Source organism: Tachysurus vachellii, chromosome 7 (assembly GCF_030014155.1).
Source record: "Tachysurus vachellii isolate PV-2020 chromosome 7, HZAU_Pvac_v1, whole genome shotgun sequence".
NCBI classification, from domain to species: Eukaryota; Metazoa; Chordata; class Actinopteri; order Siluriformes; family Bagridae; genus Tachysurus; species Tachysurus vachellii.
In genome coordinates, this window is record NC_083466.1 from 30,862,654 (window position 1) to 30,879,897 (window position 17,244).

Here is a 17,244-nt window from a genome sequence, read left to right on the forward strand (position 1 = left end):
CTGTACACCTGTAAACATCAGTAAACACTGTACACGTGTAAACATCAGTAAACACTGTACACCTGTAAACATCAGTAAACACTGTACATCTGTAAACATCAGTAAACACTGTACACCTGTAAACATAAGTAAACACTGTACACCTGTAAACATCAGTAAACACTGTACACCTGTAAACATCAGTAAACACTGTACACCTGTAAACATAAGTAAACACTGTACACCTGTAAACATAAGTAAACACTGTACACCTGTAAACATCAGTAAACACTGTACACGTGTAAACATCAGTAAACACTGTACACCTGTAAACATCAGTAAACACTGTACATCTGTAAACATCAGTAAACACTGTACACCTGTAAACATCAGTAAACACTGTACATCTGTAAACATCAGTAAACACTGTACACCTGTAAACATAAGTAAACACTGTACACCTGTAAACATCAGTAAACACTGTACACCTGTAAACATCAGTAAACACTGTACACCTGTAAACATAAGTAAACACTGTACACCCGTAAACATCAGTAAACACCGTACACCCGTAAACATCAGTAAACACTGTACACCTGTGAACATCAGTAAACACTGTACACCTGTAAACATCAGTAAACACTGTACACCCGTGAACATCCGTAAACACTGTACACCTGTAAACATAAGTAAACACTGTACACCTGTAAACATCAGTAAACACTGTACACGTGTAAACATCAGTAAACACTGTACACCTGTAAACATCAGTAAACACTGTACATCTGTAAACATCAGTAAACACTGTACACCTGTAAACATAAGTAAACACTGTACACCTGTAAACATCAGTAAACACTGTACACCTGTAAACATCAGTAAACACTGTACACCTGTAAACATAAGTAAACACTGTACACCTGTAAACATAAGTAAACACTGTACACCTGTAAACATCAGTAAACACTGTACACGTGTAAACATCAGTAAACACTGTACACCTGTAAACATCAGTAAACACTGTACATCTGTAAACATCAGTAAACACTGTACACCTGTAAACATCAGTAAACACTGTACACCTGTAAACATCAGTAAACACTGTACACCTGTAAACATTGCTGACATTTTGCTGATTGAAAATGTACTGTGTGACTTTATTAAAGTAAAAGCTAAAGGAAGCAGGATGCATTATGCTTACAATAACTCTTAGGTTTCATCATTCAAGGTATCATAATTCCTCTATACAGCTTGTATACATTAGAATAAAATGTCATTTCTTCACGACCATAATGCTTTATATAACGTAGAACGATGGCACACAGGGCTAAGTCATGTACGTGCAAGTGAAAGCATCAGTATGAGAAAAATGCAAAGTAAAAAAAAATCATGAGACTGTAAATACATGTGAAAGGGCACACAAAATAGAACAAGAGAATCGTACTGGATGAAAAAAACGAGTACAAACTAGACACTGCATTGAACAGCCTCAGAGCGAGTAAATCAGAACGTGATTGGTTGGAGGTAGACCGTACCACGATTGGTCAGCACCACGAGACCGTTGTCCGATTGGCTGGAGTCGACGGTGGGCGGAGTCCACCTATTTGTGGATTATTGTGCACGTCTTGACGTTAGAAATGTTTCAAATCCACAAATGCACAGAACGTGATTCACAAATGAGCAGGAAGCCATTCACAAATAAATACAATTAAATATATATTTATAAATATTTTTTTATTTGCAAATCGCATTTTATTTATTTGTGAATTTCTTTTCTTTTTGTGAAATGTGTAACATATATTTACGGTTTGCTTAATGTGCATTTGTTGATTTAAAAAATATTTGTGAAACTCTTTATATTTATTTGTGGATCATAGTATATTTATTCAGAATAACGAAACAATTCTGACCCCATAATTCTGTACCTACTGTATGACATTAGTTAGTGGGAAACGGGGGCGTGGCCAAATGCCGGTTTATTAATGGAGGGCGTGGCGTATCACACTCCTGTGCTTAATGATGGTAGCAGGGATAAAAGTGAGAGACGTGAGAACCGGCAAGCGAGAGTTACCTTTCATTTAACATACAATCTGCATTTTGAATTCCTTTTGCACCACTAGGAGGCGCAATGTTGCTGCTTGAAACTTTTCTGAAAATGATATTAAATGATATTAAAGTGCTGTCACGTCTCCATGTGAACTCCTCAGACTACTATTATGGTGACTCAACTGGTTAAGGCTCTGGGTTGTTGATCAGAGGATCGGGGTTCAAGGCCCAGTACAGCCAAGCTGCCTCTGCTGGGCATTTGAGCAAGGGCCTCAACCCTCCCTGATCCAGGGGAGCTGTATCATAGCTGCACTCTGACCCCAACCTCCTTAGTTGGGGTATGTGAAGAAAAAAGATTTCCACTGTGGTGTAATGTATATGTGGTGATAATAAAGGCTTCTGTGCCCCGTTCTATTACACCTAGTGGTCAAAGTGAGAACTGCAGACATCCACTGGGGCAGGAATTTCACCAGCCCCTGCTCTCACCATGAACACTGTGTTCATTAATTATGTTAACACTTCTGTGTTCATCTCACACAATCATTAAGTATACATGTGATGGATAGAGTTATTCTTTTCAGAACCTTCCCCAAAATTAAAATGGAAGGGATTACTAAATGTTTTTTAGCTAGATATCTAACTAGTGAGGTAACGTCGCATAGTATTGCAGTAAAATGGTGACTGACAGAGAGAGTTGGCTTTTACACCAGAATACAGCTCTCTGTCCTCTATTTGAAAAGTGGAGCTCAAACACAAGCCTGTGTTTATCATCTATATTAACAGGAAGTAATCATCTGATGGAACCATCACGTCTCTGTGCTCCAAATAAAGCTGTGGAACTGTGTTTGTGCACATGTTTTATTTAGGATATAAATGTTGATTTTGTGAAAAATTAATATTAACATTATAATTAAATAATCCTTATTATTTTTCTCAAAATATTTAAATTTGTGTTAAGCAAATTGTTAAATTTGAATAAACATTTTTTACCAAGGACAATATATAATCAAAAAATTTATTAAAAGTAAATGAAATGATTTGTTCCTGAAATGAAATTGAATCAGCAGACACTTCCTGTTCATTAAAGACTCTCACCTGATAAACAGACTGTATTTAATACATCATCAAGTCAATCTTCAGTTATATAATGAAGCATCCACCTCTGATTAGAAACTAAACATAAAACATGCTACAGCACTTTTATTATTTATTTATGGTACAATACTTTTATTGCCCCCTCCCCCCCCCCCCATACCACTTGTTTTCTTTTTTAATTCTTTTTGTTTTCTCATTCTTTTTGTGTACAGCGGTGTCCAAATCGATGGGTGGGTGGAGCTACTATAATGGGTGGGGCTAATCCAATGGGTGGAGCTACTCTAATAGGTGGGGGTAATCCACCGGGTGGGGCTAGTCCACAGGGTTTTCACATTCCAGTAAAAAGAAAAGAAACAAGACTTTCATGACTTACAGGAAGCAGAGGTCAGAGGTGAGGGGTTGGTTATGAGACTTTAACCAGCAGCACTGCATCTGCCAACATACTGAAGTGGAGCTTCCTGTGAAACAGGAAGTCTGAGTCACTGAAGGTCTTATAAAACACCAAAGCTCCAGCATCCTGTTAGTTGTGACAAAACACAGGTTCTTAAAGATAATTAGCTTCTTCTCAAAGGAGTCTGTACAGAACCATTAAGAGTTCCTCATCTTTCTCTCTGTGTTTGTGTATGAACTCATAATGATGTTAGAGTTTATTACCAGTTACTGTAGTTACGGTGGTGAGAGTTACATGTTAGTTATTATAAAATAGTGACGTGACATATGGCTAAGCACGGTGACCCAGAATTTGTTCTCTGCATTTAACCCATCCAAAGTGCACACACACAGCAGTGAACACACACACACCGTGAACACACACCCGGAGCAGTGGGTAGCCATTTATGCTGCGGTGCCCGGGGAGCAGTTGGGGGGATTCGGCGCCTTGCTCAAGGGCACCTCAGTCGTGGCCGGCCCGAAACTCGAACCCAGACTCCTCCATTAGGCCACGACTGCCCCCACAGGCTGTCTCTCCTCAGAGGAAATAAAATATAAAGGGCACCTTTATTGACAGGAAAGAATTAGTGTTGGGTCTGTGCTGAACTCAGAGATTACAATGACCCATTAGTTCCTCAGGAGCTCTTGGTTTCACTATTATAAACTTTGGTAGAAAGGCCATTATTTACATTTACACTATTTACATTTACATTATTTACATTCACATTATTTGCATTTACATTATTTACATTTACATCATTTCCTGTCAAGTGTCACCAAATGAGGATGAGGTTCACTTCTGAGTCTGGTTCCTCTAAAGGTTTCTTCCTCATATCATCTCAGGGACTTTTTCCTCACCACCATCACCTCAGGCTCGATCATTAGGGATAAACATTAGAGATAAATAATAACTTAATTTTAAACTTGAATGTTTTCCCTTTTGTTTTTATACTTCTGTAAAGCTGCTTTGACACAATGTGAATTGTAAAAAGTGTCAAACAAATCAATTGAATTAAATCAAATTATAAAAATTTGATATTTTGGGATTTTATTGAGAATCTAAACTAATAAAATTACAAGAATGTGTGTTGAGGTTGTGTTTTTAGTATCAGAAGGTCAGTGGGTTCTATCTACGTCTATTACTGTGCCATCTAATGGTCAGAAAAGTGAGCCAAATCAGTGTGACACACCACACACACACACACACACACACATACACACACACACACACACACACACACACCTCTAATTAATAATCGGGTGACAATCATTCAAGAGCAGGCCCAAGATTACTTACTGTTTATTTTTATACAAACATTATATAACTGCAGTGTTGTATCATTTGTTAGAGCTTGTTCTGCCAGGAGACAGTTCTTAGACATTTTTTCCAGCTTGAATCCATTTCCGCTTTTATTATCCAGTGAGGAATGTGAGACACCACAACAATGAAAGAAGAACTTTAATAATACAGTAAAAATGCCAATGTGTTAAACATCTGGCTAATCACAGCTTTTATCACAAAGTCTTCATAAACACTGTGTGACCCTTCCAATGGGTTCATAATAAGTACTGGCACCCATACTTTTAAGTCTATTTATGATTTATGATCTAAAATTTAATTCTAGTGATGTGATATATCATTGTGTACACACACACACACACACACACACACACACACACACACACACACACACACATACACACATACGATTTAAACAGTTTTAAACAGCTTTAATAGTAAGTTTAATTTTCTATTTACTGCCGTTATTAAGAAGTTGATATGGAACATATTCCAACTATTTCTGACACTGTGTGTGATATTACAGTATATAACCGTGATATAACAATTATACATACATTGTTGTATGTTGAAGAACTTTAGTGCTGTTGTAATATTAGTGTATTTTCAATCAGTTATTTGGAACATGTTATAGAATGTTATTAACATTTTTAGTGAGACAGCCAGGAGTGAAAGAGAACCAGGAGAAGTGTGGAGAGGTGTGCAGCTGCGTTCAGCTGATTTAGGACAAGCTGCACGAAAAAAGGTAGACACCATTAAAAGGTAAGCAATTTTTTGCTTCTAGATTACTTGCTTGTGCATCGGGCTGGGGTAGCAGTAACGCTCAGGGTCTTCTATAAATGAACACCTGAAAGACCTGAAGACCTATTTATTCAGGAAACACTTCAACTAGCACTTCTTTCCTTATCTTTTGCATTAAAAAAAACAAACAAAAAAAAAAACACCTTTGACACTTTTTCATTGTAACTTTGAACAAATGTTTTAAACTCATGGTATCTTAAGTACTGTATGTAACTTAGTGAGCCAGCATTAATGTATTCAATGCTAGAGATTTAAGATTTACTTATGTAGGTCGCTCTGGATAAGTGTGCGTCTGTCACATGCTGTAAATGTAAATGTACAGTAAATGTAACACACACATACCACCAGCACCACCTTAAAGATTTAAACAGATTAAAACAGTTGTTTAGACATGACTTGAAGATTTATGTATGCATGTAATGTTAAAAATGAAAAGGAAAAATGATCTACAATACTATACAATATGTTCTGGTTATTAAACACACCTACAAACACAGAGACAAAGTGTACGTTCCTTGACAAGACCACAGGGATCTGCATGGTCCAGTATTTTAGGAACCGCCATCAGTGTGCCGTCAGATCCTGCACGTTTAATCCTAAGTGGTGTTTTTAATTTACTGTCATTATGGAGGAGTTAGATTACATCGTTAGCTGTTGACTTTCTCTGTTTTAATGAATTATCTTCACATTTCTAAACTACTAATAACAGGGCTATCAAGTGTCACACATTGAGAGTGACAGTCACTCATTTGGGTCTTTTCTCACGCTCTCCCGCCACACATCGTATTTCTCACGCAGAAAAACTTTTTGACTATTTATCATATATTTATTAAGCCGCAGCGCCCAAAATGTATCAGTCTGCACCGCTGTCTCTATGGAAACGGGCAGGAATCAAGCGCGTCTCAGCTGGAGTTCTTAGTCGAGCCTGAAACTTACCAGCCAATCAAAACAAGAGGCTACACCATAGCCAATCAGAAAATAGCACTATTGTATATGGGTAAGATTTAACGCAACAACCAATGAAAAAAAACGTTCATTAGAGAGAGTATTTTCGATGGTCGGTTTGAACAAAACCTCAACACGAAACAGCTTGTCTCTGGACGGGACATTGTCCTCAATCATGACCCTAAATATGGCTGGGCTTGTGCTGAACTGTTTTGTATGGGAGAAACATTACAAATGATAAAGGGGTCCAAAAAGAAAACAACCGTAACCCTAACCCAACAAAGGCCACCCTTGCCTGTCTTCAAAACTTGAGAGCCCTGTAATGATAATTAAACAATAACTAGACCATGTAGTTCTGAGAGAGAGGAATGAGCGTGAAGCCTCTCATTTACATTGTTTTTACAGTTATAAGCATTTGCTATGTCACTAAGCGGTTTTATTGAATTTATATTGTATGTATCTGAGTTTAATTAAAGTTTTTTATTTTATGTGTAACAGCACCATGTCCCAGGATGGGAGCAAACATTATAATGACTTAAATAATATTAGGACATATTTATTTTAACAGTACTACACATTATTCAAAGGAATCTGAGGGTTTTATTTATTTATTTATTTATTTATTTAATTTCTTGCTAGGTAATAATGACTAGGCATGTACACTGTGGCGTGCTGCACGTGCCGTGACGTGGAGAACTGCATGTTCCAGTACAATATGAGCTGCGTTCAAGTGCGGAACATCATTTAACAACAAGTGGCGTGTTTTATTAACTGTCGTTATTGTGTAGATGAATATCGTAAGCCGTAAATAGTAATAATGATAAGTAATAATACATTAATGTTAACAAAATTAAAAAATAATAATTCTGACACCGGTGTTGAAAAGTTTAACAACTCTTAAACAAACACAATCTCCCTGCATTTGAACACACCTCTGTAACGTCAGTCCTACGCTGTGCGCGTGACGTCACTGAGCAGCGAGTCCTCGAGGTGAAGCCGGTACTCGGATCTGTGGAGGTGAAGTAACAGGTCTGTGTTTATTTTATTATTATTTACCTCACAAAGGCACTTAAACTCATTTATAGACACAATGGCACAGAACTGGTGCATAAAGTAGTTTATTAGAAAGAATAACGTGTCAGTCAGCTGTATTTGTGTGGTTAGCTAACATGCTAACAGGCTAACTAGATTTAACCACAGATACATTAATAATAAAAAAAAAATAATTAAACTACATGGAGGTTTTATTTTAAAACGATTTATCTGCTTTTATTTATATAATTTAAATAAATAACATAATCTAAACATTTTATATACCACAGCTCTGACCTTCAAGAATTAAAATGATGATGATGATTATTATTATTGTTTTTATTATTTTTTATTATTGTAATTATTATCATTATTATTGCCATTATTATTATTATTATAGTTAACACTGAGGTCGTATTCTGGATTCTGATTGGTCAGAAAGTTTTATTATAAACGTGCTGCAGTTTTCTGTTAAACTATTATTTAACATTTATGGAAGGAGTCTCCAGTGTCAGTGTTTAATATCAGTTATTTCTTTAAAAAAGTAATAAATAAATGAAATAAAAAAAAGCAGTTGTTTTGGTGTAAATGGAGTTAACCTCTGGAGAAAGTTGTGTATTATGCATTGTGTGTTTTACGGTAACACACCCACACTGTTTCCTCCTCACACTGTTGACAAGTGGTTAGTAAAGTATTGTCATCACTTCTGGGTAACTGATGAAATCATGAGATAAACCTGTTTGTTTTACCATAAGGAAGTGATTTATTAAGAGCTACACAATCCAGGTAGTGCTGCTACGTGTCATCAGATTACAGTGTAGGAGAATTTAGGAGTATTTATTACAATGTGGGTTTCAGTCTGTTCCTGAATAAAATATTCACTTCATGTGTTTCCTTTCAGTTCAAACAAGATGTCCATCGTGTCATTTGATGAGTATGAGGAGTCCAAGTTCCTCAGGAAAGCCAAGGAGAACCCGTTCGTCCCTATTGGTGAGCCATACATGTGCTGATCATCAGTTATATACCACAATACTTACAGAAATGTGAATGTGGAACACAGCAGAAATGTCAAAATACTGCCTCCTGTGGTGATAATGATGATGACAGTAATAGGGGTGGTGAAGGTATGATCATGGTGACAGAGATGATGTTGGAGATGATGGTTATGTCTGTGATGACAGATATGATGATGATGATGATGATGACGTTAACGGTGTTGTTTCCACAGGGATGGCCGGTTTCTTTGCCATTGTGGCACACAGACTGTATAAGATGAAGAGCAGGGGCAATATGAAGATGTCCGTGCACCTGATCCACATGCGTGTGGCAGCGCAGGGCTTCGTGGTGGGAGCCATGACTCTTGGTACCGTTCTACACTAGAACCCAAACACAGACACATTCAACTGGTCATGATGACATCATCATAATCTCTCCAGGCTAATGGAATGATCATGACTTTATAATAGATGAGAATAGTGTATATTAACCTGTGGTGTCGTTGCAGGTGTGGTGTACTCCATGTATAAGGACTACGTGTTGAAGCCGGCCGAAGCTCAGAGAGCGCTGGAACAGAAACAACAGGAAATCAAGTGAACAGTGGAGTGTCACATTATTCTAATTTTAGAGTAGTTCTTTTTTTTTTTTGCATCCTGGTGTCCTGTAGATACTTCACATTCTTCTCAAGATGCTAGGGTTAGGTTTAGATATTTATCTTTAAAGATATATAATACACAGGGTTTGTAATTTATATTTTATAATATTTACATTTCTAAAACCACGGGCCAGAACACACAGCAGTGTGGAAGTGGGAACATAATTTCCAACGTCCATCTGATGCTAACTTCATTACAAGTGTCTGCCAATGTCAGCTTGTAATCTCTAAAAAACAGGCTATGATCTGCTTAAATATGTTATTCATCAAACCTTTAAAGAATACGGTTCCTCACAGTGTTCATTGAGTAAAGGAACCTTTAACATGGTAACCTTTAAGGATTCTGATATTAGAGATGAACAAAATCATAGTTGCTCTGCAGGTTGTACAAGGTGTTCAAAATGTGGTCTGTTGCCCAGCTGGTCTGTGGAGATCACAAAATATGGGCAGATAAATAATATGCTAATAGTTATTGTTGTAATAATAATCTAGTATAACCATGTGATCATAGTGAACGTTTTGGTACAGGACATTATCTATGCTTTATTTTTAGAAAAAAAGGGTTCTAAAGAACGGGTTCTTTCCACTTGGTGGTCCTTAAGGTTTCCCTGCAATAAAACAAATCAATCAAAAATTGATGAACTGATAAACAGGCTACAGATGTTGTGCTAGATAAATGTTAATAGGAGTGATTACTGTAAATGACTGGACATGGACAGGCTGTGTCTGATTTGCATAGGCATGCATATTTAATTAGGAGGAAGTGGTAGAGATGATATGTCGTTTCCTGAATGTGCCTTGTTTCTCTGTGTGTGTGTGTGTGTGTGTGTGTGTGTGTGTGTGTGTGTGTGTGTGTGTGTGTGTGTGTGTGTGTGTGTTACCCCGGCTCTGCCTACCAAAAACCAGCGTCCGTCACTTTAAAGACTCAAGAACTTCATTAGCAGCAAAACATAACACAGTAACTGCTGGTCCGTCTTCAGTGTTCCTGAATGTTTGTGTTACTAAGATGATTATTTTTGCACTTTGTGTTTGTACATCCTGTTGGTTTATTAGAAGTTGTATTTTTATGTAATATATGCTGAAAAAAACACACCATTAAATTATGATTGGATATCACACTGTGGTTCTGAACTGAGTTTTTTTTTAGTTCAAGGATTTGTGAGGATCATGTGCAGAGCTTTCCAGGTTTCTCTTGTAAAAATAGAGCAGAATGAAAAGATCAGGAACAAGTTATGATTTCCTCCACTATTTCTCCTACTGAGGATCATGCACTAGAGAGGATTCAGTGAAAGGGGGTGGGGTAAGTTATATCAGGCAGGGCAGAGAGGGTGATGGGAAGAACAAGTGATGATCTAAGATCCTGGAGAGTGCTGACGGAAGGTCTCGGACATTTTCTCCCCTGTGGGTTGGAAAGCATATGTTGAACGTCAAGGAAAATAAGTGCAGAAGAGGTCTTCAGTAGGGAAAAGATTAAGGAGCCTGTCAAATTTCAAATTCAATTTATTTGTATAGCACTTTTAATAATTCCCATTGTCTCAAAGCAGCTTTACAAAAGTATAGAAACAGAAGAGAGAGAAAAAGAAATAAATAAGGACACAAATTAATACATACAATTAAAGTTTAAAATTAATTTTAAAAATCTGTTTAATTATCACTATCCATAATGATCAAGCCGTAGGCGACAGCGACAATGAAAAACTCCCTGAGATGATAAGAGGAAGAAACCTTGAGAGGAACCAGACTCAGAAGGGAACCTCATCTTCATTTGGGTGACACTCTGCACTGTACCTTTCCCTTTCTGAAAGGGAGAGAAACAGACGAGTGAGACGGAGAAAGTTTCAGAAACTGTGGCACTTATTAAAAGTGACAATGTGAAACACCATTATGAGACAAAACATAAAGGTTTTGAACAAACATATCCACTGAAATCTGAAGACAGCGTCCCTGAGACAGCTTTCCCAGGTCTGAGGAAATTATGGGGTCAGAATTGTTTCGTTATTCTGAATAAATATACTATGATCCACAAATAAATATAAAGAGTTTCACAAATATTTTTTAAATCAACAAATGCACAATAAGCAAACCGTAAATATATGTTACACATTTCACAAAAAGAAAAGAAATTCACAAATAAATAAAATGGGATTTGCAAATAATTAAAAAAAAATTATAAATATATATTTAATTGTATTTATTTGTGAATGGCTTCCTGCTCATTTGTGAATCACGTTCTGTGCATTTGTGGATTTGAAACATTTCTAACGTCAAGACGTGCACAAGAATCCACAAATAGTTGGACTCCGCCCACCGTCGACTCCAGACAATCGGACAACGGTCTCGTGGCGCTGACCAATCGTGGTACGGTCTACCTCCAACCAATCACGTTCTGATTTACTCGCAGTAGCATGACTCGAAATCATGACATTATCTATTGTATGTGAAATAATAAAAATAAAAAGCCCAGAAACAGAGATGAACCTTTTCAGACAAATATTGTAAACTCCTGATAGAGACAACATGCATGATATCCTTACTGATCGGTCAAGTGCAGGTCATTTAGAAACAAGTTTCATGTGAAATAGCATTCAGTGTCAACTCACTGTACACCTGTAAACATCAGTAAACACTGTACATCTGTAAACATCAGTAAACACTGTACACCTGTAAACATCAGTAAACACTGTACACCTGTAAACATCAGTAAACACTGTACATCTGTAAACATCAGTAAACACTGTACACCTGTAAACATCAGTAAACACTGTACACTTGTAAACATCAGTAAACACTGTACACCCGTAAACATCAGTAAACACTGTACACCTGTAAACATCAGTAAACACTGTACATCTGTAAACATCAGTAAACACTGTACACCTGTAAACATCAGTAAACACTGTACATCTGTAAACATCAGTAAACACTGTACACCTGTAAACATCAGTAAACACTGTACACTTGTAAACATCAGTAAACACTGTACACCTGTAAACATCAGTAAACACTACACCTGTAAACATCAGTAAACACTGTACACCTGTAAACATCAGTAAACACTGTACACCTGTAAACATCAGTAAACACTGTACACCTGTGAACATCAGTAAACACTGTACACCTGTAAACATCAGTAAACACTGTACACCTGTAAACATCAGTAAACACTATACACCTGTGAACATCAGTAAACACTGTACACCTGTAAACATCAGTAAACACTGTACACCTGTAAACATCAGTAAACACTGTACACCTGTAAACATCAGTAAACACTACACCTGTGAACATCAGTAAACACTGTACACCTGTGAACATCAGTAAACACTGTACACCTGTAAACATCAGTAAACACTGTACACCTGTAAACATCAGTAAACACTACACCTGTAAACATCAGTAAACACTATACACCTGTGAACATCAGTAAACACTGTACACCTGTAACCATCAGTAAACACTGTACACCTGTAAACATCAGTAAACACTGTACACTGTAAACATCAGTAAACACTACACCTGTAAACATCAGTAAACACTGTACACCTGTGAACATCAGTAAACACTGTACACCTGTAAACATCAGTAAACACTGTACACCTGTAAACATCAGTAAACACCGTACACCTGTAAACATCAGTAAACACCGTACACCTGTAAACATCAGTAAACACCGTACACCTGTAAACATCAGTAAACACCGTACACCTGTAAACATCAGTAAACACTGTACACCTGTAAACATTGCTGACATTTTGCTGATTGAAAATGTACTGTGTGACTTTATTAAAGTAAAAGCTAAAGGAAGCAGGATGCATTAAGCTTACAATAACTCTTAGGTTTCATCATTCAAGGTATCATAATTCCTCTATACAGCTTGTATACATTAGAATAAAATGTCATTTCTTCACGACCATAATGCTTTATATAACGTAGAACGATGGCACACAGGGCTAAGTCATGTACGTGCAAGTGAAAGCATCAGTATGAGAAAAATGCAAAGTAAAAAAAAAATCATGAGACTGTAAATACATGTGAAAGGGCTGTGGGAAAATAATTTTAAGTCATTGTTTTATTTCATATAGTTCACACTGTTAAGTAGATCTATCACCTGCAGGGATAGACTAGGACACACAGACCAGTAAGGAGCCCAGGGAGGAACCGAAGGCAGTAGGCCTCGGGGGTCAACCCGGTGGTGAAGACTTCCTTATAGAATTCCCCTTTTATTAGCTTATCCCTACCTAACTGGTCCTTAGGTGTCATAACACTGCAGATTAGGGAAAGTAAACTAAAAAAACTATACGATCACAGAGATTTTGAAACTAAAAACTATATGATCACATAGATCCTGAATATAAACTGTAGTATGGAAATATTGCTCTCCTGCTTCTCTCTTGCTCGCCTTCTTATGTTTGTGTTACAGATACAAGGACTGAAAAGCACTGCGACAACCAAGGCAACAGAAGCACCAAAGCACTGACATCTGAAGACATCTGCAGAACAACTGCTCAGGACTGGCAGACAACAACAATTCTTACTGTCTTCATTTACCTGATGACAAAAGGGACATCATATATCAAGCTACAATGTGCACTGCAGAAGCTTTGGACTCTAGAAAACAACAAAGAACTATTGCCCTTAAGAAGTTTTCTTTTGCCTGCAACTCAAAGTTGCAAGAATTCTGGCTATATGTTAAAGCACTCAAGCCAGATATATTTTGTAAATAGAAAACTGAGCATGATTTTAACTTTGTTATTATTATTGACAAATCTATTGTGAGAGTTATTAGAACTCTCAAAGGGGGAATTGTGGGAAAATAATTTTAAGTCATTGTTTTATTTCCTTTTAGTTCTAGCATATTTTGTGGATCATGCAGAAGCCAAATCAAGTTACAATGCTAGTTAAATTCAAACTTTACATTAGACTTGTGGTTCCTGTATCTCATTAATATGAAAGGAAAGGGGCAAGGTAACTCAGGATATCATCTGTCTCTTTGCACCATTTGTCCCATTGTTTAAGGTGGCCATTTGATTGAAGATCTGAGAAAGACTGTTATGTTAATGGGATTAAGGGTGAAATTCCAGGATCTGGTGTGGGGGCTGTTACATCCTTTCATGCTTTGATTGTCACCTGAGTGATTTGTCTCTATCTGATGGGACTGCCCCCTAAAATGTGTATATTTACGATGTATTACAACTTTAAGTCAGACTTGATGACTGCAGCGCCCGTGCCAGTACGCTCTGACTTGCAGACTCATTTCATTGTGTATCTACAATAAAGACTACTGCACAAGGATATCCAAGTCTCCTGGTCTTCTCTGGAAAAAGTTTACAACAGATGGTGCCGTGACCCGGATAGAGCTTCTCATCTCACTAAACTTCTTCAAAACTTCAAGCTCCAGAATCTTCAGATTTTTTCCAACTCAACTTTGATTTGGTGAGTGTCACTCTATCCAAAGAACCTACAGACCAGTATACATGTGGTTATCCTCTGCTTTGTCAGGGAAGACTTAACAAACAGCTGCAGGGTTTGGTTAACTACAAGTTTGGTTTATCCTCTGTTGATCAGGGAAGAATTTTGGTTTATCCTCTGTTGATCAGGGAAGAATTTTGGTTTATCCTCTGTTGATCAGGGAAGAATTTTGGTTTATCCTCTGTTGATCAGGGAAGAATTTTGGTTTATCCTCTGTTGATCAGGGAAGAATTTTGGTTTATCCTCTGTTGATCAGGGAAGAATTTCGGTTTATCCTCTGTTTAGCAGGTAAGAAATTTGAGTTATCCTCTGTTGATCAGGGAAGAATTTTGGTGTATCCTCTGTTGATCAGGGAAGAAATTTGAGTCACCCTCTGTTTATCGGGGAAGAGTTTTGGTTTATCCCCTGTATATCAGGGAAGAATTGTGTGTTCTCCTCTAGAAATTAGAAACAGTTATGGGTTATTCCCTACTTTAGAGAAACTAACAGTAGATTGTCTAAAAAGAGAAATCCCATAGCGATCAAAATGTTTAAAAAGAATGCAAGACTGATCCCCACTACTGAAAAAGGTGGATTAGCTACCCCTTTGTGGACTAGTGGAGAGTTCAAATCAATGTTGGCAGAGCAAATGAATGCTATAGTGACAGATTCAGTCAAACAGAATTTGGCAAAGAAATATGGCATTCATCCAGACAAAGTCTGGTCTATTGAAGAGTGCAAAAAGGTGCTGGGTGCTTGTATCAGAAAGAAAAACGTCAAAGGAATTATCTGTTGCCACATGGAATTTTGTGTTTCCTCGGCACATGAGCATGCCCAACGTATTGCAGAGCTAGAAGAGCAAAACAAAGAATTACGTGCTCGAGTATCTTCCATCACTAAGAAGTTAGGGCACAGCAAGGCTTCAGAAAAAAATTGTGTAAAAAAGTCAACGCCATCAGAAAATGTATATCCTGACTTGGAGTCTTTGTTTAACCAAGAGGGAGACAATGTGTCCTTTAGTTACCTTACTGATCAGCCGGACAATGCCCTTGTGTGTGGAGCACGAAAAAGGGTTCAGAGTAGAATAGAGGAGGTAGAAAATACTACTGGCCCATCTCCAACATTACAAGTGCAAACTGTCATTAAAGCTTTAGGGCCTGAAGCAATAGAGAGACTTTCTCAAAGTTTGCCATCAGCACGTGCTAACTTTTCTGAATTTAGGAGAGCATTATCAAAAAAATTGCGTCTCTATGACATGTCTCTAGCGGAGGTCACTCAACTTATGTCTCAGGTGTTAACAGAGTCAGAATTTAATTGCTTTGAAAGTGCTGTGAATAGTTCGGAGTTCAAACATGATAGCAAAGATGAGTTTCGAGAAGGAGTCCTTAGGATACTGAAGGATATTATTGGGCCAAAGATTGACTGGGCCAGAGTCACTAGTTGCGTGCAGAAGAAGGAAGAAACTGTAAGGGAATACACTGAAAAATTTTGTCAATCAGCTGTTGCATACAGTGGAATAGCCAACAGTCCAGATGATGTATTAGATGATAAGGGACCATTAGTCAGGGCATGGTTTGGTGGCCTTTCATCAGAGTACAGGAATGCTTTGCCTTTCTTAGACCTTACTTGGTCTATTCAAACACTGAAAAGCAACTTGGACAGGTTAGCCATCTGGGAAAGGGATTCTGATGTTAGGATAAAAGTCAGAACAGCCGCAGCATCGCTAAATAATTCATATGCAGAGACTAGGCAAGAACCCGGATTCCCTAAGAGAGAGGGAACATGTAACTATTGTGGAAAATCAGGGCACTGGGTAAAATACTGTAGGAAAAAGCAGCAAGATAGCAGAAGAAATTTACAACATAACCCCTCACCCACCCAGCCTGCTTATAACCCAGAGGTAGTTCATCCTCTTTCTAGTGAAACCCTAGGACAGTTTGTTCAGGCCTGTACAAATGCAGTTTTAGGCCAAACAATAAAAGTCAGGTGCCCAAATTCAGTATCAACATCAAAGAATCAAGCTAAAATCACCTCCTCCTGTTGGGGAAATTGGTTAACTACTCTCACAGCCCTCAACTTGGTTTTGGACCATGCCCCTGTCACTAACCCATCCTCTTGTGTGAGGTCTGCAATGACTGATGTTCCTTTAGAGGATGAAGAAATGACTAATGACTGTGTTATGCTTACACACTCATCTTCAAATGCTATTGCAGAGACTCGGCTAAATAATGCTGATTTTGAATTGTTTGTTGATGGTTCAGCTCAAGTCATTGGAGGGAATAATAGAGCAGGAAAAGCAATGACCTCTGTATGTGATGTAGTAGCTTCTAGTCATCTCCCAGATTCTAAACCTAACACTGCAGAATCACAGGGTAAAGCTCTTGCAGACGTAGCTGCTAAAAAAGCCTGTTCATACAGTACAGTGCAAGTGGGTACTAGAATGACAACAACCGGTGTCATTATGCCTCCAGACTCCCTAACAGACCTCTACAAAGATGTTCCAATGTATGAAGCATGG

General features: G+C 37.7%; 1 protein-coding gene across 1 annotated transcript; it reads left to right on the forward strand.

Annotated features, from left to right (window-relative positions):
• The first annotated feature begins 7,497 nt into the window (after window positions 1-7,497).
• Window positions 7,498-10,394, forward strand: higd1a (HIG1 hypoxia inducible domain family, member 1A). Its single transcript, XM_060875476.1, has 4 exons — window positions 7,498-7,624; window positions 8,529-8,617; window positions 8,856-8,990; window positions 9,132-10,394. Exons 2-4 carry the CDS (start codon window positions 8,539-8,541, stop codon window positions 9,218-9,220), a joined length of 303 nt encoding a protein of 100 aa, XP_060731459.1. The 5' UTR covers window positions 7,498-7,624; window positions 8,529-8,538; the 3' UTR covers window positions 9,221-10,394.
• The last annotated feature ends 6,850 nt before the right edge of the window (window positions 10,395-17,244 follow it).

Coding starts and splice junctions, on each gene's coding strand:
- higd1a (XM_060875476.1), top strand. CDS start 8,539: ATGTCCATCGTGTCATTTGATGAGTATGAGGAGTCCAAGTTCCTCAGG. Junction 8,618..8,855: donor GAACCCGTTCGTCCCTATTG/GTGAGCCATACA, acceptor TTGTTTCCACAG/GGATGGCCGGTTTCTTTGCC. Junction 8,991..9,131: donor GGTGGGAGCCATGACTCTTG/GTACCGTTCTAC, acceptor GTGTCGTTGCAG/GTGTGGTGTACTCCATGTAT.